A 24,954-nucleotide genomic window follows, 5' to 3' on the forward strand; every position below is an offset into this window, starting at 1 on the left:
AAGTCAAATCATCACCCATTTTGAATGATGGTAATATTAACATTAATGCATAACCTCATTAATTACTGAAACATTACCTACTATAGAACAAGCACTATACATTAATGTACAGTGATGAGTTTCATATTTCTGACAATAGAATGTTTAAAAATAGATGTCAATGGAGAAAACAATCTCAACGTATATTTGAAAGCAAATACATGTTATATTTAATCTTTTAAAATATATATTCTAATCACTAATAATCCTTTCAGCTAACCTACTGTTTATTTTTACATCATTCCATAAACATGCTCACACCATGGATAGCAGCCCCTCTTTATTTGTTCAATAAACCGAAGATATTAGCTAGTTGTCACATATAGCAATTAGTCAACTTACCTTCAACTGCACTAGCAGGGTCACATTCTTCAAATTCAATAAGGCCTAAAAAATATATGTATATATATATAAACAACTGCTAGTTTAAAAAAAAAAAAAAGCTGGTAGAAAACAATCAGATCAACTCCTATTACAATAGAAGTTGACCCTTAAACAACATGGGTTTAAACTGTGCAGGTCCTCTTATATGCAGATTTTTTTCAATAAATATCTGCACTGTTTTGATCCACGGGAGTTTGCAGATGCTGAAGGCCAACTATATGTACTGATCTATACCATTTGATATAGGGGATTTGAGCATCTCTGGAATTTGGTATCCTTGGGGGTTCAGGAACCAATCCATCCATGGATACTTAAGTTTTTGGGGAGTCAAGTTACATACAGATCTTTGACTGTGTGAGGATCGGCACTCCTAACCTCCACATTGTTCAAGGGTCAACTGTTTTTTTAAATGTTCTGAAAAGTGTTACAGTGTTATCTGATAGTATTAATTAAAATATCAGTAATAATTTTAAAAGTCAAATAATCCTAACAATGAAAATAATTGAGACTAGCTTATTATTATGATCATATTTACTGAAAGCCCTTTATACATGATATCACAGAACTGAAGACACAGAGATTTAATATACAGTTTCTGTTTTCAAGGAGTTTGCAGTATAGTTGAGAGAAAACAAACATAGAAAGAGGCAGTTGCTGAAACCTCGGTTGTGCTCATGGGAAGGACAGGAGGCCAAGATAGTAAAACTACTAGAATGTACACTTGGGACCTTGCCTGTCTCATTCGCCACTGTCAAAGGCAAATAATAGGTTTTCTATATTTATTGAACAAATTAATTAATTATATACTAGCTAAGTGGTGATGCTCAGAATTACAACCAAGATCTCTAACTCAGCTATTTTCAACTGGTGTGCTGTAAGAGGCACACTGGGGTGCCACAAGAATTTTTAGAACATGCAACACCTGACTATTTAGTCAGGGCACTGACCTCTTTTCCCTTAGATTGTGAAATTTAAAAAATGACAACAGCCAACACAACAATAGCTGTCCTGTGTGAATGAATCAGTTATACCTATTTTCTGTCAGATCCTCAAAAAATATATTTTCTGGTGTGCCGCAGAATTTTAGTAATTAGTTTATGTGTGCCATGAGATGAGAAGGTTGAAAATCACTGCTCTAACTGTATAACAGGTCGAGGAATTTAAACTGCAATTTGTAGGCAATGGGAAGAGTTCTCATGTGAGAAGGTGATACACACACACCTGCAAAATGGTTTTATAGGAAAATTAATTTAGCACTTGCATGAGTGACAGATTGTACAAAGGGAGATGATAAAATAGAAATCAGAAAACAGCTAAAATAGCCCTGAAATGACAGGTCTGCTGAGACTAGCATTAAATGCCATAGAATATATTTCATATATATAAAAATACCAAATTATTTAAGTAGTAAAGAAAGTGGCAAAAGCATGAATTACTTACTCTTCTACTGAACTATCCCCAAAGCTAAATACAAGATTAAAAAATTATCTTCCATTAAATTATCACTTTAGCCTTGTTTTATAATATGTACATTTATATAAGTCTAGTATTGCTGTGAAATAATTTTTAATTCATTAATGGTGATTGATACAACCTGTTATATCAAGAACTTTAAAAACAGAGTTTGAAGTAAAGAGTAGATAATAGAGGATTTCATTACTGTTTCTTCTGAGACATTAAGCTTAACTATAACTGTGTGCAAATTCATGATCAGAGTTCTTAGTGATCATTCCATTATCAATGAAAACCACTGATTAACAAGAAAGATTTCTCTACAACTAGGAGCATCTAAAAATACTGGCTAAAATTTCCCCCAATCTAAGATTTACTTCTTCAGTACCAGTTTCTATTCAAATAGAGATTAACATTTAGTGCTAAGCAGAACAATCATAAAAAAGTGAGTTGATAAACAAGGTCCTAATGAATTAACCAGCAATTCCTCTAGGGTATCTTATGATATGAACTTAAGTCAGAAAATGGCCCAATTAAAAATTTAAGGACTGCAAGTCCACTCTCTGCAAAGCTAGAAGCTAAGATTTCATTAAATGAGCTTGTTCTTAGATTCCTTTAAAGGCCTATGTTACAGTTGTCAGAGAGATAAGATCTGAAAAATAAATAAAGGTAAAGAACTTTACTATGTGTATCTGATAATTAGTAACTTTGTACTTGGTGTAAATATTATAAAGAATGAAAAATCTGCCTAGCTGGAGTGGCTTGGTTGGAGCATCATCCTGTACATCAAAAGGTTGAAGTTCTGATTCCAGGACAGGGTGCATACTTGGGTTGTGAGTTTAAACCCTGGTCTGGGCATGTCTGGAAGGCAACCGACCGGTGTATCTCTCTCACATTGATGTTTCACTCTGCACAACACCTCTCTCTTAGCATGTCTTTGGGTGAGAATTAAAAAAATAAAATAATGGAAAATTTCTATTTAAATTACCAACAGCTTATTATGTATTAGGAATTTTATCACTCATAATAAAGCTTGAGAGAATATAACCACCTGTCAAATAAATCTGAGCATTTACAAAAAAGAACCAGAAATGTGGTTAATCAAAAATTCTTCTACACAGTAACACAGCATATAATTTGTGCCCAGTAACCATTCACAGAATCTTTAATACTCAGGCTATGGGCTTATTCTAGAGAGAAAAACAAAACATGAATGCCAAACAAATTGCATTATTTACAAATATGTAAAAATATGTCTAGAAAGACTTTTACAACATCACCTCAGCAAATATAGTACATGTTCTTTTAAGATTTTCAGATACCTTCACGTTTGTGAAAATAGTAAAAGCATTAATTAGCTCTATAAAAATAAAAATAATCCCTTTAAACAAAATTCTACAATTTTTTTCACAATACCTTTTTTCTTATACCAGACACACTATACTAACAGTTTGTGGTCTAATAAAACTAAATATATCTTTTTTAAAAATACAATAAATCAGGCATGAAAAATATTTTCTTTTCAAATGACATGCTGCTTCACATGGGAAAGCGTTGAGTGCATGGCTCAGTGCCAGCTGACAGCTCAGCTGGGTATCAATGCACACTCTGACCCCCTTAGCAGCATGTCACGTCTAAACAGTTTTCACAAGTAGAAGGTTTATTCAGCATCTCCCTCAAATGCTGTCCACTGCCCATCATTCTGCTATTTGATCATAAGACAAGTTACTTCCCTTGACAGTCCCAAAGCCACAGTGAGAGTCAGAAAGAATAGTTTGCTACAACTGGTATTTCAATTCTTTTAGGCTCAATTAATTCTGTTGTCAAAATAAGTAACTGCTCTTAGCGCTTAGATATTTTATGCTAGGCCACACGAGCAATTTAGTTTGTATAAAAGCAAATAAGACCATTTTGGCTCTGTCTCCTGATGCTCTATTACACATTATCTAAAAATGCCATCATGAGTTCAACTAAAGGCAGAAGAAATTAAAGGCAGGCCTCCAAGAGGTCAACTATCTAAAGCAAGACAATTTTTACACGATGCTTTAATCATCAAGTAGGAATAAATTATTGCTATAAAAAATAGGAAACAGAAAAGGTTAACACCTAAAGAATTCGTCCTAATCTAATTTGAATCAAAACTTTTAAGAAATGTTACAGGAGAAAAGACAATTTATTTTATTTAACAGTAATCTTTTTTAAAAAAACACACATTTTTATTGATTTCAGAGAGAGGAAGGGAGAGGGGGAAGAGAGAGATAGAAACACCAATGATGAGAGAGTCATTGATCAGCTGCCTCCTGCATGCCCTGCCCCCTGCTAGGGATCGAGCCTGCAACCCGGGCATGTGCCCTGACTGGGAATCGAACCTCGATCTCCTGGATCATAGGTAAATGCTCAACCACTGAGCCACACCAGCCAGGCTAACAATAATCTAATCACCACTAATATTTTGTGGAATGATGGAGAGTATAAAAAATCTGAAATATTTAATAGCTCCCATTGTTTTGGAATCAATTCTAAATCTCAGGCCACCAACAGGGCAAATTTGTAACTCTGTCTAGTTAAAAACTAGCCTCAAAACTCAAATAATAAATCTGGGCTACTCAAATCAAGCATATTTCTACATGGGCCCAACTAAAACTGCAGAACGCTTGGTTCTAATTAGAAGCCAAAGCAAAATATACAGACATGCACAGACCCCAAAGTCTAACAAAAAGAATGATAGTGAAGGGGGTAGGGAAAGGAGGAGTGGGATGTGGAGGGAGGAGAGAAAAGATACATGTGACTCATAATAATGAGAGTCAGTGTCACATTCTCACGCTTGCTCCTGGGTCTGCGGAACAAAACACAGCCACATTCTTACATGCCTGGGATGATGAACCAGGCAAGCTAACATGAAAATGAGCATCAGCCCAGTCGGGCGTGGCTCAGCGGTTGAGCGTCGACCTAGGATCCAGGCGATTGGGGTTCAATTCCCGGTCAGGGCACATGCCCGGGTTGCGGGCTGCAGCCGATCAACGACTCTCTCATCATTGATGTTTCTAGCTCTCTCTCTCCCTCCCCTTTCCTCTCTCTGAAATCAATAAAGATATATTTAAAAATAAAGAAAATGAGCATCAAACTCCAGCTTGTGGTGATATGCAAAGGGCACGGTTCAATTTCTGGTTTTACTGTGTGCTTGCTGGCTGATTACCTTGGACTAGTTACCTTCTCTTTGAGAACCTAAGTCATATCATTTTTATAAATGATATGAGGATTAACAATAATACCTTTTGGGGGGAAAAACAAAACAAAAAAACACACAATAATACCTTTTGCCATATTTGCTTTCTCTTTCTCTATAAACATACCTATATACATACAGTTTTTTCGCCTGCCAAGTCATTTACAAGTTACAACATCAATGCCACTTCACTTCAAGAAAATTTACTTTAATAAAATGCTTGTAGAAAAAATTCCCACAATCCAGTGTTTCCAAATCTCAACTCCTAGTTGAACCTTCTAGTGCAATGTTTCCTGCATCAGAATCACCATTTACTTTTCAGAGAGAGTGAAAGGGGGGTGGGAGAGACAGACATCGATTGCTTGCCTCCCACTCGCACCCCAACCAGGTCCAGGAATCAAATCTGCAACCCAGATATGTGCCTTTGACTGGGAATTGAACCCATGACCCTTCAGTGCTCCGGCTGACATCCTTACCACTGAGCCACACCTGCCAGGGTGGGGCTAATTTTTAAAAAAATATTTTTTATTGACTTTAAAGAGAGAGGAAGGGGGAGAGAAAAACATCGATGAAAGAGAATCATCAATCCACTGTCTCCCGCATACTCCTTATTGGGGATCAGGAACCAAACAGGTGACCTCTTGGTGCATGGGACAATGCTCACCCGAGCCCCGCTGGCAAGGCTGATTGTTTTATGTGAGGATATTTTTTCCACTGCTTTTCTGAGAGAGTGGAAGAGAGAAACATTGACATGAGAGAGACACATGGACTGGCTGCCTCCTGCATGTGCCCCGACTGGGGCCAAGGATCGAGCCTGCAACCGGGGTGTGTGCCCTTGGCTGGAATCAAGCCCAGGACCCTTCAGCTCGAGGGCCGACGCTCTAACCATTAAGCACACTGGTTAGGGCTGGGCTAATTGTTTTTTATATCTACCTTTCTCATGCTTTTTCTATTTGTATCTTCAAACATTTCTCTGGAAGTCAAAAAATGGAAGCTATAAAACTACATTGCCATATAATGAAAAAACGATGAGCTTTTCAAGAAAACCTTTTCTTTAAACATATTAAACACTGACCTACCAACTTTTCATTTTGTTTAAGTTACTCACTCTTTTGTTTCTTATAAAGAGAAACTTGTTTAACTTTTATGAATTATAAACAACATATAGTAAAATTAGCAGAATGATGGCACGCCCTCCTTGGGGCACACCCGCTCGAATCTCCTTTTCAAGTGAATTTTCTTTCTTCTAAACTCCAAGGGTCCCCATAAGACTTGCAGTCAGGGGACCACTGGGCAGTAGCAGCCTGTCCCAGGCTAACTCCCAGGTCTTGTCTACTAAGGCCTCCTTTTCTCTGACTCTCCAGTGTGCTGCCAGCAGCTTCCCTTGGCTCACTTCTTTCCCCAAACGTTTCTAGAGAGCCAAAGCAGCCCTGCCTAGACTTTCTCCTGTTGCTTCTTCTTAGACCCTTCCTTGTTTCACTGTCTCCGGCTTTAATAAACATACTCTCAAAATAAATAAAATAAATAAAATTAGCAGAATGACTATAAACCAGGAAACTTCAAAAATATGCATTTTAATCTCCTTTGGCAAACAAAATACATGAGAATAGGTAGAAATACTAGAATAATCTTATTAGAACATAAAAAGATATTCAAAATTAGAAAATACCTGTTCATTCATGACCCTTTCAGACCACCGGTGTTTGATATTTCAAGCATCCAATTACAGTGACCCAAATTCCAGAAGAGCCAGGCAGTACTATACTTAAAAAGTAATGTCAAAAACAGTATGGAGGTTCCTCAAAAATACAAAAATTGAACCACCATATGATCTAGCAATTCTACTTTCAAGTATATATCTGAAATATATAAAATCATTATCTCAAAAAGGTACCTGCACCCCCCATATTCACTTGGCTATTTACAATAGCCAAGACATAGAAACAACCTAACTGTCCACTTACAGATGAATGGATAAAGAAAATGTGGTGTGTATATATACAATGGAATATTATTCCGCCATAACAAAGAAGCAAACTCTGCTATTTATAACAATGTGGATGGAACTTGAGGGTATTATGCTAACTGAAATAAGTCAGAAAGACAAATTCTATATGATCTTATTTATTTGTGGAATCTAAAAAAAAATACAAAGAACAGGTTGGTGTTTGTCAGAGGTGAGGAGTGGGGGGTTTGCAAAATGGGTAAAGGTGGTCAAAAGGTACCAACTTCCAGTTATAAGGTCAAAAAGTCCTGGAGATGTAATACACAGCATGGTGACTACACTTAACAATATTGTACTGTGTATCTGAACGGTAAGAAAGTAGTTCCTAAAAGTTATCACAAGAAAAAAAAAACTGTAACTGTGTGTGGGGATGGATATTAACTAAACTTATTTTGGTAACCATTTTGCAATAAATACATATATCAAATCATTACAAACTAGTACAATATTATGTCAATTATATCTCAAAAAAGTAATGACAAAAATGTCACTGCATGTAATAAGTAGTATAAAATAGTCTCAATGAATAGGAAAAAAATTTTAATGCTCTCAAAGTGTTTGACTGACACAATAATTAGAGACAAAGTTAGGGGTTATATCTTTCAATAGATAATTGACTAAAAAAAACAGTCACTTTTCAGCACAAGAGAAATAGGCTAACCTTTAGGTTTACAAAGCTTTTAAAGAACTGGGCCTCTTTTTAAAATGTGTAGTCCACAGGACTAAAGCTAATTTAAGAAAGAATTCATCCACCAGAGGGGGCTCTTACAAAGCAGGAGAAATAAAATGTTAATAGCAATCAATAGGATACAAATTGAAGGTTAAATACATGTTAGAAAGCAAAATCCTTTAAGCCTATGAATTCCATACAATCACATGTAAAATTTAGACTGCTATTTTTCTGAGAAATTCAAAATTTTTCATCATTGCAATGGGCTCCAAGACTAGTTTGTTCATCTGTCCAAAAGCTGAACAAATAAATATGAAAGGGCGGTAACTAGTCACCCATAGCAAGTCAACTAGAGAAGTAATATATTTCCTTCTACTAAATCCCACACTCCCTCCCCTCCTTTTTTAAAGTTAGTTCTAGAATCAGTTTTTTTGAAAGTCAGTGACAATGTCAATAGTCATCCTGAATCAGTTATCTAATTCTGGGTCTAGTGATTGTAGGAAAGCTCACAACATTGCCACTCTTGGACTCCCTTTTCACCATTTAGCTACAGAAATTTTCTACATCTTAGTATATCTTGAGGCCAGGAAATTTAAATTTATAAAGAAACAATCCATTATTAACTACCTATTAATTAGGATTGCATTAATTTTTGAAAATAACGTTAATTTTTGAAAATAACATTAAATACTCAATAAATGTAACATTATCTCATGTAAACTTCACAACTCCATGAGGTAGGTACTATTATTATCCCCACTTTACAGATAAGAGCCTTAAGGCTTAAAGGTCTCAATGCTAGGAAAGGTGGACCACAAACTACAGGACTAAGTAGTGTGCTGTACCACAAATAAGAAAATATGATACAATCTACCAATCTTGTTTAGATTTCTGTCTAAGGCATTTTTAACCAGCCAATGTATCTTTGCTTTTATTCTATGAACACTTCTAAATGCTCTATATAAAATTCTATTTGTTCCCCAATTGTTTTTACCTCTCTTAACTGGTCTTCATTTATAATTTAATCTCTTTTCAAGGAATTTTAGGGTTTCTCACTGTTTTGTAGTTATGTCTTAACATCCTATTTTCTATATATATGTAAACCTACTGAGTTCTATTCTAATTGCTCCAAAACATAGGCCTTGGGGACTGGAATCCTGGCATTTAATCCCAGCTCTGCCATGTACTAGTTTAGGCAAATCATTTAACCTCTCAACATTTCCCTCATCTGAAAAATGGGAATAGTAGTACCTACCCTCAAAGAGTTGTTGAAGATCAAAGTTTGCCTGCAAAGTGGTTGGCATAGTACATGGCACAGAGTTAAGTGCTCACTAAACTTTAACCATAATTTACTATTCGCTCACCAAGACTTTTCAAACAGCAAATCCATCCATTCCAACCTTAATACGCTAACCTTACCCATTTGGTCATTAATTTATCAAAAATGTATTTACACATAAACAGACGAATCAAATATGTAACTTTTCTTCACAAGTACAACTTAAAATTTAAGATAGCAACAATGCCAAAAAAAGTACTGTTAAATTTCTCAGGAACTTTTGATGGAGGAAGTAACACATGACCTGACTCTTTTTAAGAATTTATTCTTTAAACAAATAAATGGAAAGATATGGGATGGGAAAGGAGTGGGATATAGCATTTTCTAGAGTAGGGACATAAGAGCAACTAAGGTACCAAGAGAAAAGAAGGGCTTGTACAGGAAACAGCGAACAGTTCAGGCAGACTGTACTAAAGGGTATCTGTAAAAGTAATGATGGAAAATAAGACTCAAGACTGGTCAAGGCCTGGTCCTAAAAGGCTTTGAATGCAAGTTCAGAATCTAAATTTCATTCTGTCTTTAATAAAATGTCAAAGATTTATAAGCAGTGCAATTATGAGTTCATAATTGTACAGTCATAGCATGAATGTGCTATAAAATGTACAATGGATTGCTGTGCTAATATTTAGAAACCTGATGCTACAATTAATCAGGTAGGTAGAGAGGGCATGGAAAGAAGGTCTGAAGGGAAAATCTACTAACATAACTGAATCAGTGTGATTTGAAACTTAATGGAATGTAGGAAGAATGAAGTCAAGGCGATTTAGGTTTCAAGCCTTAGTTCTGTGAACTGTACTGAAGAAAAATGGTTCCAGACTTCTCTACAAATCACTTATCTATTTTCCTGAATTCCAAACCATACTTTAACTTCTTTACTGGACTGAATTATTTTTACCTGTGAAACAGATATCTGGCAAGAACATGGTAGAGTAACAAATAGATTGAAGAAATCTGGAAGACTATGATGAGCAGGAGAAGGGAAAAGAAGGGAATGAGCTACTTATTATATTTGATGTATCATAATATGCTTATTTAAAAAGTAAGATTCTGAATACCTATAACCATCTATTCATAAAATAGGAATCAGGATTCTTGTATTCATTTGTTCACTGGTGTATCCCCAGTATCTAAAACAGTGCCAGGAACACTCTTAGCATTCAATTAATAGATTTGTTAAATATATGTGTGAGTAAAAAAAAAAGTTATTAAATTTAAGAGTTCTTCATTGGCCTCAATGCTCTGAGCACTCAATATTGTCTCCAACTCTTCCTCTTTTTTAAATGACCTTCCGTTGCTAACTTACTTTCAAAAACATAAAGTGCAATATATTAAGTTAGTAAAGGTTGTAATAACCATTTTAAGTAATACTAAATTATTAAGCACTAAAAGTTAAAACAAAAATCTTAATTTTTAACATATCACCAGACACAGAGTAAATGATACCTGAGATTTTACACACATTTTCAGGTATCTCCCAAGCTCCATTTTGCAGTATTGGAATTTAAAGGCAAACACATTAGTTGCTGATGGGAAATGTAAATACATTTCCTTGCAGAGTTTATTATCTTACCAGGTCTTTCCTTCCCGGTGCTTTTTGATTCAGCAAATTTTTGTATCAAGCTTTCAACTGTAGTGTTAGCCATGTTATTTATAAATTCCTCGTGGACCTATTAAAATGAGATAAAGATAAATTCTTTCTTTTTCCATAAATATTCTTACTGTATGTCAGACAAAACTTCCACAAAGCAATTAAAATTCATTACCCAAAAATATGTATTTTTTGACCCAGAGCCTTTGAGAACTTTCATTTACTTAACATGCTCTGTTACCTAACATACAGTGTTAGATCTGTGGGCACCAACAACTGTTTACATGAACCCCTTAAGATATGGCTGCATGACCTTAGAATTAAATGCAGCTTCCTGTTTCCCTCTTGGAATGTTTTAGAGCATAATCCTTATGATAAATAAAAATTATACAGGCAATTAAAACAGTTTTAGATCTTTAACAATAAAGAATAGCAGACATCATCTTTCTCTACTATATTTCAATGAATCCCAAATTGTGATCATTAAACTCTTTTACATTTTTGGAAAATTTCTATGTACAAGTTCTATAACTTACTGAAGCTGCTGCTCTAACTTTTAAAATAGTAAAACTTAAAAAAAGATATATTAAAAAATTGGTAACTTCAGAATTTTAATGTAAAGAGAACTGAACGTAGTTAATTTTAAAAATTAATTTGAATCATCATCCTTGGTGGCCAATTAAAATCCAGTTTATTTTATATTTAATACATGTAAACACATTTTTTTATCTGAAATAATTCAGTATCATGTTATGAGTTTCAGATTTCTGAAGAGTCATAAATGAACATAAAATGTTGGTGAATCAGTTCAAGAGTAAAAACTTACCTGGCCTATTTGCAAATGAACTTCCTTTACAGCATTTGACAAGGATCCTATAATTTCCTTTATGTGAATGAGATGGGTTTCTTCAATGTCTTGAAATTTCTGAGTAGCAAATATAAAAAATTACATATATAAAATATATATACAGACACATATACATATATATATGCTGAAATTGAAAGACCTTTTAGAAGATATCTCAATTCAGCTAACCAAATTTAGCAAGTTATTCATCATGTAATGTTCAGCAATGCTTCTAGACAAATGGATTTAGTAAACATGCTGAAATATAGCACTGAGAAAAGTTAACTTTGTGTTATACCATTTTTCAGGTAAACATGAACTTTTTCAGAGTGTGAAGATAACACAAATTAAAACCTATAATCGTGGTGAGAAAATAAGAAGACCCAGAAGGGTGTCATAAAAGCCAAGGGAGAAGTGTTTCAAAAACTGAAAAACAATTAGTCAGCAGAGCAAAAACCGCAGTTTACTTCTGAAGACTTTACAATCTAGCCCACAGACTCTCGAAATGTCTTTCTCATCTTTGAAATGTTAATATGTAGTCTTCAAAAGAGATATTCTGTGGCCAAATAAATTTGGGAAGCCTGTAAACTCTATTTTAGCAGTTCTCAACTGAAGGTGGGGATGCACCAGATCACCTGGGGAATGTTTTCAAACTACAAAACACACATATCCTCCACTACACCTGGGGGTGGGGGGTGGGAAGAGGTGAGAATGTTGTTTGGAAAGAATTCCCAGGTTATTCTGGTATTTATTTCCCAGTAAGAAAACCACTGCTAGACTTGGCTTCATAATAAGCATTAAAAACTTTAAAAATGACTGAATAACAAAACTTGTTTCATTGTGCTTAACCCAGTGTTTTCCAAAATTCTTTGACCAAACAACCCTTTTGTCTTTCTTCACCTCCGAATATCTATTACTATCTCACAGAACAATATTCCTCAAAATAGGATTTGAGAAATACTGAACTAGCCATTTCAAACAAAATACATTCGTCATTTCCACTGCGCAAGCCTGATTACCCTTCCCCCACCTCCCACCCCAAATTAAATCAGTTCTAAGAAATAGGCCTAAATGCCTTGTTATTTTTTCTCTGGTTAGTTTATCAAATTAAATTCCATCACCCCATATTTAATATCCAGTTTTCTTCAACACTGAATTTCATGATCAAAAATCACTAAGCCAAATGATCGTGTCCATATTTGTGTTAAGCTTCTGAACTTTTTTCAAAAAATCAATAAAGGTGCAATTACAGTTCTATCAATAATGCAACAATAACCCAAACACTTCAATTTTATTCATGAGGAATGGCAGAGTTAAAATAGAGTGCTTGTTTTGACTAATTTTGACCAAGTCAATGAGAATTCTAACATTGCAAGATCCTGATATAATCTTAAGAACTGAGGAATATTCAGCAGGAACATGATTCTACCTTATGGTCATATTATAAGAAGTTACCCTCAGCTTAAATTTCTGTAACTTAATGAACAAGATATTGCCTCACAGAGGAAGACCCACATCCAGGAAAAGTTGGTCAAAATTGCATTTCTAATTCCAAGAAAACTGTGCTGCCTTCTCATTCTCTTTTGAAACAGCTCTAGTGAATAAGGCAGATCCTTAATTATTTAGAAAAATCTTGAGCATGAAGCCACACACAAACTCAATGCATGATTCAAATGCAATTTTGAAATTGTGCTGAGTTTTTTTGGTGGGGAGACACTGCTAAATATCACAATTCCTCAAAATTAGTGACTGCTAAACTCAGAGCAATTCAGCAATAAGAATATATACTCTCAAGTGTTTGAATATAAATAAATTAACTTTCTTGAACAAATGAGATGATTTTTCCTCCTTGCAATTTCAAATTCACTGTCTGTATATACTGCTGCATAAATATATTAAAAAGTACAATTCTTTCTGCCACTAGAAATATATACAGAAGTACTCTAATCCTAAATCCTTAATCTGGGGGTGTTGCTTAAACAAATCTCAGACTCCCTGAACTAGCCATCAAACTGTCTAAAGTGAACAAAATCTCCATATTATTTAAAGTTTTTCAAGCGTCATTAACTGACAGTGGTAAAAAGCAAAAACACAAAGAGAAGTCACAATTTTAATCATGATTATTCTCAACCCAATGAAAAAAATTAAGTCACAAATACTCCAACTACATTCTAACCTCTTTAACCCCAGGTACTCAATTTCCTTCCCCACTAGTAAATATAGGTCCTGCCACCCAAATTTGATTCTCATTAAACAGGTCCCTTCCTACTGGGATTAGGTCAATCTGCTTAGCCTGGAAGAAAAGGAAAGTGGAGATGTACAATAATTTTTTTCACTTCTAAATAACCCAAATTAAAGTCTACTGTCTATTAACAAACAATAGTTAATTGTTTTGCCGGTGAGAGACAGAGACAGAGACAAAGGAGGGGGGACATTATTAGCACAGTATACAATAATCTTTATTTAAGAGCAGCACTGGTTATTTATATATCTGATCAAATAAATTAATGATCCCATCTTGGAAATGTCAGGATAAACAATTAAAACGCCAATTTGGGAAGGAAAAAAAGGTAATGAGGAAGCAGAAGACAAAGGTAAGGAGAGGGGGAAAAAATGAATGCTAAAAATTCTTTAAGAATACATTTATAAAGTAATATAAACAAAACCCTTGACTAGCAAATTCTAATTCCTGTTTTTTCAAATAAATAATTGAAAGGTAAATATTTTCATTGCTAGAAACTAGTCATTTTGATACAAAATTAACAAGTCAATGATAATGGCCTTATAAATGAGTATTCTGATTTAGAAGACAAAAAGAGCACTTGCTGAAGTCTACAATGATCTTTGTTGCTATAGAAATTAAAACTTTTTATCTCACTAGAGTTGGAGCCTCAATTTAACACAACTAAATATAAGCCCTCCTTGAAACATGATGATTTCCCAGCTGCCAAGACATTATACTTCCCAGTTTTCTTCCTTCTCTGGCTTCTCCTACTTGGGTTTCAGCATCTCTTCCTCTATCAAACTGTCAATGATGAATCTCAGAGTGTGGGTGGCCCTTTCTTCCCCCACACTCTGTTCAAAGGTGATGTCATTATGGCTTTGTGTGCTGACAAGCCCCTATTTTATACAGGCTCACAAGCTTTTAGTCAAAACTTTTAGGGCCAGGTGTTTCGGAATTCAGTATTTTGGATTTTTAAAATAAAGATAACATGGTGTTATTAACATATATTTCATAACACTACCAGCAGGATCTGCAGTGGCATCTATTTATCAAAAACATTAGTATTTCTAAAACATGTATATTTAGTCTAAGTAATATAAATAAAAACTATAAAAATAGCCTCACATCAATTTAAGTCAAGTTTTGCTGCGAAATGAGTTAGAGAAAAACACATGGTTTTCAGAGCTTTTGGAATCCAGAATTGTGACTAAGGGACTGCAAATAGTATTATGTCCAGCTCAGCTTACTTAGATCCTCCAAAACTGCCCATTTGTTGTCTCCACTCAGGTACAGGCTGTTCAAAACTAAACATCTGGTCCCCTTCTGAGCCTCAAACTAACAGTTCTTCGTCTAGTCTTTCCCATTCATCTCTATCCATGTAAACTTGAAAGCCAAAACCTAGAAGAGATCTTGATCTTCCCAGAATTCTTCCATCCACCCCACTCCAGCCATCTCCAAATGCACATTGCTCTCACTCTCCAAGGCCGCCACATTGGCCCTCATCCTTCTCACCTCACCACTAACTGCCTTCCAAACTGGGCTCTTGATTCTCCTTTGTCCTCAATATAATCTATTCTTCACAAAACTGCCAGAATTATCTTTCAAAATGCAGACAAGATCACGTCACATCCTTGCATACCACCCTCCAATGTCTTCAAACTACTCTTAGAAGAAAACCCAAACCCTTACTAAAGCCTGGTCCTTGCCTATGTTCTCCTTAACTTCATGCCTCACCATCATCTCTTCTTACTCAGTTTTAGTAAGCACTTTTTACTTTCTATAATGTGACAGCTCTTTTACATTCCTGAGTCTTCACACCTATGGTCCCCAATGCCTGGAACACTCTGGTCCTAGAATGAGTCTCTTACTCATTCGTCTCAGTTTCAAATGTCACGTCTCCAAAAAATGCCTTTCCTAACTCCCTAATCCAAATTAGGTTCACTCTTATTATTCTATGTCACCGAAGCCTATTCTCCCCCTTGTAACACTGTACTAATTTATAACTTTACATTCAGGCATGTATTTAATGTCTGCCCCCCTCCTCTACACTCCCAGAGCATGAAGATATCTGTTTTATTTAAGTAGATACAGTATACACCCAGTTTCTAGCACAGTGCTCACAACATTATGAGTAAACATGGATGCATGGATGCCTACACACGAGCAAGCCTTTGGTCTCTGGTGAGTCCTTCACCACTCCCAGTGAGAAGATTCCCTAGAGTCCAAAGAGTCCGTTTGTAAGTCCTTCTTTCATACTTACTGAGAGCCTACCATGAACTGAGAACTGTTTTAAGTGCTGAGGAAATAGCAGTAAACAAGTCAATCCCTGCTCTCACAAAACTTACATTTTTGTGGGGGAAGACAGACAATTATAAAATACATATATATGAACCACTGTGCTTCACCATGTTCCAACCCCTCAGACATGACAACTAAGAATAATGTTATAAGAAGAGGTTCCTCCACCAGCCTCAGTACCAGAGTGGTAATAATGCAGCTGACCCAGGGTGAACAAGTAGCGTAACAAATAAACCCTTGCTATCGTAAGTCACTGAGATTTGGAGGATTTTGTTGTTGTTGTTAATCCTCACCCGAGGATATTTTTTTTCCATTGATATTTTTAAAAAGAGAGGAATGGGAGGGGAGAGAGAGAAAAACATCAATGTGAGAGAGATACATTGATTGGTTGCCTCCCACATGCGTCCCAACCTGGGCCAGGGATCAAGCCTGCAACCAAGGTACATGCCCTTGACTGGGAACTGAATCTGAGACCCTTCAGTCCAAAGGCCAACAGTCTAACTACAGAGCCAAACCAGCTAGGGCCTTTGGGCATTCTTTGTTCTTCAGCATACCCAGCCTATCCTAATACAACAAATAAAATTCATGGTATGTTACATAATGAAAGGTGCTGCAAGGGAAGGGCAAGAGGGCAAGAGGGCAAGAGGGCAAGAGGGCAAGAGGGTGGGGGCGGAAGTTTTAGGAATGATTCATAAAAGGCACCCATCTTAAACCTAGGCCTTTAATTAAGGCTCTAAGAACATTAAATTGAATATAAATATCCCAAGCTTATGGAAGACAGACATTTTTTTATTGTCTCTCTTCTCTCACTAAAATGGAAGTTCTATGAAAGCAGAGAGTTTTGTTTTGTTAACTGCTATATCCTCAGCACTGAGTTATTTCCAGTTTTCCCCTTAAGCAGAAGTCAATTTTAAAATCCACATATAAGGCCAGCAGTCAGCACTGTCTTCTTCATCATTTACCTATGTCCTCATTTTCCCCAATTCTCTTTAAATAGCCTCTTCTGATCTATCTGAATAATCCATTATAATTATTGCATCTTGGTCTTCAATCTCCAAAACAAAATGTGTATTTGTAAAACAGCAATATTAAAACATTGAGATTGAACATTTTAACATTTCTAATACTAAAAAATTATATGACAGAAAAATTATATTTAACCAGTAAACATAAATATCCTGTTTTAGATTTTAAAGCCTTAAAAATACAAACCTGAGCTGTTTCTGTCATTTTCTGTTCAAAATCAGCTTTTGCTAATGCATATTTTTCCACATAGAGTTTATAGGTATCTGTAGCTTTCTTAGATTTAACAGCTGCCTGTAACAAAACAAAAACATTTTGAACTACAAAATGATCTATCTTCTTTCTTGATGTAAGTTAATATGAAATAATAATTTAATACACTTTAAGAGATGAGGCAATTTTAGAAAGTACTGGGGACATCTACATTTTTTTAAAGCAAGAAACATCTTTCATTAGAAACAACTATACAGCAATAATCTAAAAACAACTTTCTAAATAGTACATATGCTTAGTAATACCATAAATTCTTAGAATAAAATTATAGAAACGAAATGTCCTAGTAGTAACAAACTTGACCACTTTTGTAAAGTCATTACTAAAAGGGAAGTTGGGGCATTTGTTCTTAAGTGAGGAAATTATGGTTTAAAAGCAATAGCTACATTTCTTCTCATAAGTAAAAGGGCTTTAACAGATTTCCTATTGATAACAAAATAATTCTTACATCTTTTATTTATTTTATTCATTAGAACATTACAAATAAATTTACTACCAGAAAAGTTTCTGTTTAAGTGTCTATAATTTTTATAATAAAGTCCTATGAAGCAAATATATACATATAAAGTACTTAGTCATAGTTCACAACCATAAGTGCCTTCTAAACGGTGTTTTATAAATATAAGGGTCTGTAAGTGAGGGTAAGACACATACTATGTCATAATAATATGTGTTTTCAAATTTACCAAAGAAAAAATGATTCAAAGATCTATGCACATTTTTTAAAAATCTATATTCATGTTAATAATAAGATTATAGCCCTGGCTGGGTGGCTAACTTGGCTGGAGTGTCGTCCTATACACCAAAAAGGTTGTGGGTTCGATTCCCAGTCGGGACACATACCTAGCTTGTGGGTTTGATCCTTGGTCAGGGCTAATGTGGGAGGCAACTGATCGATGCTTCTCTCACATCGATGTTTCTCTCTCTCCCTTCCTCTCTCTCTAAAAATCAATAAAAACATATCCTCAGGTGAGGATTAAAAATAATAGTATAATAATAAGCTTATTATAGGCCAAAATAAATTATTTACTTAGACTTGGATTTGAATATATCTAAATCAGGGACCCACTAACACCTCTCAGCAGAACAATCAGAAAAAAGCACCCTTTCTCTGAGCTGTCCACCCCACCACAGAGCAAAATGAATCACAGGCTGTATTTCAGGCCACCAACTCACAACCCCTGGACACAACCACATGCTATAGCTTTGCTCAATATGTTAATCAAAAATATGTCCCTTAATTTCATCTCAATTATTACCTTATATTAAACCTTTTCTGGTGTGTATCAAGACTGAGGCAATCATTTCTTTAAGTATAATCCCTAGTTACCATGTATTTTTCAAGTGGTCCCTACATACACAAAAAAGAATAAAGAGCACTGTTTAACCCAGAAGTATTTTAAACCTCCAGAAAATGTCAACTAATTTAGCTAGGAAACTTTTGCATTAATTATATGGACGCATACCAATTCACTGCTTGATGTGTATGTTACAGTATATACTATAAGTAAATGTTCCTATAGCTCATTTTTTTAAGTACTTTATTTTGAAATACAGTCAACTTTTCACTGCATTTGTTCATATTCCTTTATAAATTTTTAGGAAAAATTAATTATTACATAGACAAATGCCCCATTTCTTTCCCAGTCTCATTCTCCCCCCATTTATTCCACAAAGGTAACTCACATCATGTGGCTTCGTGTTTACTGTCCCCATGCATGTCCCTAGTATGTATTTATTTATAAATAAAAATGACTTTCTAGCAGAGAATTAAAGATTATGTAAAAGGTATCAAAATCTACATATTTTTCTGGAACTTTACTTTTCTTCTTCAACATTATACTTTTCAGATTTACCCATTTTAATTCATGTCATTCTAGCTCTTTTTTTTAACTTTTGTAATAGAAATTTTAGAGTACATAAAAAATGGATTCTATCCATTCCTCCCACTCCAGTATTTTTTTTTGCTAGAGTATTTTAAATCCCATATTATTTATTTTGATTTATTTAAATCCCCTTTTATTTATTTTACCCATTCATTTAAATTGCTGAATAGTCTCATTATATGAAACATTCTCCTCCTGCCAAACAAAGTCATTTTACATAAGATTATTTTTCCAATTTGACAACCAACCTATTTATATAGGAGACTAATTTATTTACATGTATTATAGTTATTGATGTATTTAGACTTATTTCTGTTGACTTGAGTTTTCTGTGTATCATTCATTTACTTTGCTCTCTACTTCCTTTCTCTCTTCTTATGGATAAATTTTAATATCCTTTTCTTTTTGCTGATTTAGGAGATTTATTATTATACTTGTAGTAGTTATGCTTGGCTATTACTAAATCTAATATACCATTAACTGTAAAGCCCATCATTATCTTGTGTACCACTAAAATAAAAAAATGCTGTCAATTAAACCATGAAATAATGTTTTCTTATAAATTAAAATATTTACTTTATACTTATTTAAAGAGCTCTTCTGGCTTACTCAGAGGTAGATTTTTATTCTAGACCACTCCTATGTGACACAGAATAGGGAAGAGACGAAAATGAATCATTTGAGGTACTCCTAAATCTTCATAGTCAGATTCCGACTCTTCTCAATTACTTTCCAATTCAGGGATCACTGAGGTCTGTTTTTTCCCACATATTATCCTCGATGTCATCTAACACAGCATTTCTTAAAAGTGTTCCACTATATCTCCAAGTTTTCTTCCAAATAATGGAGCTTACATTTTCTTGATCTTACCAGAAGGTCTCAACAAAAGGTTTTCAGACAACAATCAGAACTATTCCTTCCTCAACTGGTCTTAAAATGATGTGCTAACTGAAACATCAAAGTAATGAGGTTGTCCAATCGTGCGACCTGGCATAACAACTAAGTTCACAATGGGCAATGAAACTACACCACAAATGCCACCTTCACAACAGTGATTATAGGATACCATTAATTGAAGATGCATTCTGATTTCAGAGATGTGAGGAAAAGGAAATATCTGGTATATTTTAATAATCTCCTTTTCTCTGGTGTCTAGGTCTAAATTTATCCTTACTTAACATGCTTAACACCAAGAATGTACTTTAAATCTGAGGACTCTTAAATTTCTTTGATTCTGAAAAATTCTCAGCAATTAAATTCAAATACTACATGCCCACCATTCCCTCCATTTTTTCCTTTTGAAATTCCTATTAGATGAATGTTAGTAATCTTTATTTCTCTGTGTTATGTTCTGGGTGGGTACCCTCGGTGCTACTGTCCAAATTCTTTTTTACTATATCAAGTCCAATGTTTGTCTTCACTATTCCTTTGTTTTTCAATAACCATATTTTTCAGTTCCAAGTTTTCTAATTAGCTGTGTTCCAATCTAGTAGATCTTGTTTCATCATGCCTCTTTTAGTTTCTTAAATCTTCTTTAAGTTTACACTGACTTCTCTGAATTTTGACACACATTAATGTTTTTGTTCATCTGTCTTATAAATTTACATTTAATAAATTTACATTAAATTGGAGTGAATTCTCATTCCAATTGTTAAATTTATTGGTGTCTGTATTAGTATTAGATTTCTTAGATGTGCTCTTGAATTTTGGTTGTTTACTCATTTCAAATGGGAGGTTTCTTGTTTTTTCCCCCCTCTTCTCTCTCCATCAGTCCTGCTGGACAACTCTGTAGAACACAATGTAAATGGTACCTCCTTGAAATTGTTATATTCCATCCTTTATGCTCATCCATTCCCATCTAGCAGTTTTCAGCTTATCTCATGCCAGCCCTCCAAAGCACCAGTTTACTATCAGTCTTATAAAAGTAGTTTTTTAATTACTTCACCAGAATAATATTGGGGATATGGCCAAAATAGTCATGAATTGGTTCCTTGGCCTGACTGATTTGTGGTCAGAATTGTATGCCAAAAACCCCAACTTCCAATAAAGCTTTAGCTCTTGTCAGTAGCTCAAGTCTTTTTTCTTCCCTACCTATAGCTTTATACAGTGAGTGGGGCGCTGCTTGTGATTACCCTTTTTCCTTCTTTTAATAAAACTAAAAACAGAATGAAGTGTGTGTTAGAAAAAACAGCACAGAAAAACTATGGCTTCAGCTCAACCTGATCATGTCACAGAGTCCATCACTATCAGTCCTGAATTAATCCTGATGGTCAGGCTAATTATCAGGACAGTCAATTTCTTCTTCCTACTTTTCCTTATCCCAGATCAGGGCCTGAAAGTGGTAGTTATCAAAAGTCCCTGGAGATGCCCCATCAATGGAAAGCATACAGCAGTAATAGGACGATACAGACACCAATGACACCACCCAGGATGAGTGAGTCTCACCACTTCAAAAGATTGATTTGCTGGCTCAGGCCATTCACAGAAGGAAAACGAAGGGTCAAAGTGTTCATCTGGCTCTGAATCGACTATCACATTCCACTCTGTAAAGTCACATTTTCTTTTGTTGCCATAGCAATGCTTATTGTCTCTTATTGTCTTCTATCAGATGATCTGAGTTTTGAAGGTGCTCATGTTCTTTTAAAAATAGTTCAGTTTATATTTCACAGAATAGAATAAACCTGAATAGCCACAGCAATCTTTAGAAAGAAGAACAAAGATGGAGGAATCACACTGCCTGATACCAAACTATACTACAAGGCCATAGTAATCAAAACAGCATGGTAATGGCATAAAAACAGACACATGGATCAATGGAATAGAACAGAGAGCCCAGAAATAAACCCATGCCTTTATAGTCAATTAGTATTTGACAAAGGAGGCAAAAACATACAAAGGGCTACAGAGAGTGTATTCAATAAGTGGTGCTGGGAAAACTGGACAGGTACGTGCAAAAAAGTAAAACTAAACCACCTTTTTACACCATACACAAGAATAAACTCAAAACTTAAATGTTAGACTCAAAACCATAAAAATCCTAGACATAGGCAGTAAAATCTCAGGCATTTCTTGTAGCAGTATTTTTTCTGATGTATCATCTCCTTGGGCAAGGGAAACAAAGGAAAAAAATAAACAAATGGAACTACATCAAACTAAAAAGTTTTTGCAAGGAAACCATCAACAAAATGAAAAGACAACCCACTGAGTGAGAGAGCATAATCGCCAATGATACATCTGATAAGGGCTTAATATCCAAAATTTATAAAGAACTTATAAAACTCAATACAAAAAAAAAAAAATCCAATTAAAAAATGGGCAAAGGGACTGAAAAGACACTCCTCCAAAGAGGGCATACAGATGGCCAATAGACTTATGAAAAGATGCTCAACGTCAGTGATCATCAGATAAATGCAAATTAAAACCACAATGAGATATCATCTCATACCATCAGAATGGCTATCAATAAATCAACAAACAAGTGTTGGGGAGGATGTGGAGAAAAGGGATTGTTGGTGGGAATGCAGACTGTGTGGAAGGCAGTATGGAATTACCTCAAAAAATTAAAAATGGAACTGCCTTATGACCCAGCAATTCCATTTCTGGGAATTTATCCGAAGAAACCTAAAACACTAATTCAAAAGAATATATGCACCTCTATGGTCCTTGCAGCATTTACAATAGCCAAGACTTGTTAGCAGACCAAGTGTTCATCAGTAAATGAGCAGATAAAAAAGCTGTGGTACATTTACAAAATGGAATACTACTCAGCCACAAAAAAGAAGGAAATCTTGCCCTTTGCGACAGCATGGATGGATCTAGAGAGCATTGTTAAGTGAAATAAGCCAGTCAAAGAAAGATAAGTACCATATAATTTCACTCATATGTGCAATCTAATGAACAAAATGAACTAACAGCAAAATAGAGATAGACTCATAGATAGAGAGTAGGCTAACAGCTGTTTGGGGCAGGGGGGAGGTTTGGGGGCTTGGTGGCAGAGGGTGGAGGGATTAAGAAAAAAAAGAGACAGAAAAAAACTCATGTACAGGGACAACAGTATGGTTGTGCCAGGGGAAAAAGGGGTAAGAGGTGAAGGAGGGTACGGGGAGATAAATGATGGTAGAAAAAGACTTGACTTGGGGTAGTAAACATAATATAGTGTACAGATGATGTGTTGTGGAACTGTGCACCTGAAACCTGTATAATTTTGTTAACCAGTGTCACCCCCAATAAATTCAACAAAAATGGGGGAAAATAGTTCAGTTCTGTTTACTCCAGACCCAGTTTTATATGACTCAATATCCTTTTGTATTAATCCCATGAGATTCTCCTTTTCCCATACTGCCATAAAATTTGCTTTGGTTTTATGGAATTCATGTGTATAATCCTGCAATATCTATGTCACTATAATGTACACATTAGGGCCACATTCAAGGAGGGGATGCCCGCACTGTTGGTATATTCTGCCATCTTATCATTTACTCCCATAAGCCTTGCTAAAAGCTGTTCAATCTCAATTGCCATTGTTTCAAACATTGTCTTGGCTTGATCCATTTCAAAAGGGTGTTATGTCAGAGATATACCTGCCGTGTCTTCCATCTTGGGCACTGCTGTGACTGTAACTAATGCATACTGTACTGAAGGAAACTAGTTACAGGTCCAGTTCATCTTCCAGCTGTCCAGCCTATTTCCTGAGATCTCCCCAGTAAACGCTGGTCCTTGTGATTATCTTAAATATGAAACATTTAGTCCCCCTTAACCACACAAAAGCCAAAACCCACTGCCTAACTTAGGACTTTGAGTCCAACAAGCCTGCATAATCAATCTCTACATGCCACTTCAGGTTTCTGTCCCATTTCTGGTTCACAGAGGTAGTATTCTTTTCGGACCCTGTTATTTGTTTTCTTTTCCCTTTTTATACTTTATTCATAACTGTTGTGTCTGGAATGGAGAGTGTTTTAAAACTGTGAATTTACTATGCCTCATTTTTCTTCCCCTCCCAATTTTTATTTATTATGCAAACATTAAAAGAATTGCCCCAAATTATATCAACTGTTTTTATTTTTCTATATTTTCTTCTAGTTTCTGCCCATGTTTGCACAGCTTTTAATTATTATAATTGTAATATGGTTACAATTTGGTTTTCTTTTTTTACTAGATATTTCAATACTTTACAAAGCTTTCAAAATTATCACTCCCTATGGCTCATTCCACGTCAAACAAATGAATGGTTAAACTGTTTTGAATGAGGAGAAAAAAATCTACTTTCAATTAAAACACAAGTGGTGAAAGGGTTATGGTTTACCACAATACTACATAAATGTGCTCAAAGTCAGCAATAAATTGACCACGACCTATATTTAAAGCTTATCTTTAAGTATCTATGCCTAACTATACCAAAGTCTTACTTCAAAAAGTTTTACCTCATTGTTAAATCTGATACCAAGGAGTATCTCGACAAGTATCTTACAAATATATCCTGTAAAGTGGTACTTACAAAAAGAAACCATTCCTTTTTATGTATTCACTAATCCATTTACCATACACAACATATTTTGCAACCTACTTCTGTTTCACTCAGGTATATCACTAGTCTCAGAGGAAAGGTGTCTTCATCTTAAATATGAGATCACTCTTGAGTGTTTGAAGATTAAATGCATTCTTGTATATGACAGTGCTTTGAAACCATAGAGGAATTATTTT

At 35.0% G+C, this 24,954-nt stretch overlaps 1 protein-coding gene and 1 pseudogene across 2 annotated transcripts in view; both read right to left on the reverse strand.

Annotated features, from left to right (window-relative positions):
- FCHO2 (FCH and mu domain containing endocytic adaptor 2) overlaps positions 1-24,954 on the reverse strand; it is a 103,141-nt gene that overhangs the window by 51,527 nt on the left and 26,660 nt on the right. The window contains exons 6-9 of the mRNA XM_081131843.1: positions 17,285-17,389; positions 11,530-11,628; positions 10,686-10,782; positions 382-426 (exon numbers count right to left, since the gene is read on the reverse strand). Coding sequence (XP_080987969.1) covers positions 382-426; positions 10,686-10,782; positions 11,530-11,628; positions 17,285-17,389 — 346 coding nt within the window. The remainder of the gene's footprint in view (positions 1-381; positions 427-10,685; positions 10,783-11,529; positions 11,629-17,284; positions 17,390-24,954) is intronic.
- Positions 19,273-23,787, reverse strand: LOC308555030 (Golgi SNAP receptor complex member 1-like; annotated as a pseudogene). The gene is made up of 2 exons: positions 23,508-23,787; positions 19,273-21,908 (listed from the first exon to the last, which is right to left on the reverse strand). The product of its transcript is annotated as a Golgi SNAP receptor complex member 1-like (transcript).

This window comes from Miniopterus schreibersii (assembly GCF_964146895.1).
Source record: "Miniopterus schreibersii genome assembly, chromosome: 3".
Lineage (NCBI taxonomy): Eukaryota > Metazoa > Chordata > Mammalia > Chiroptera > Miniopteridae > Miniopterus > Miniopterus schreibersii.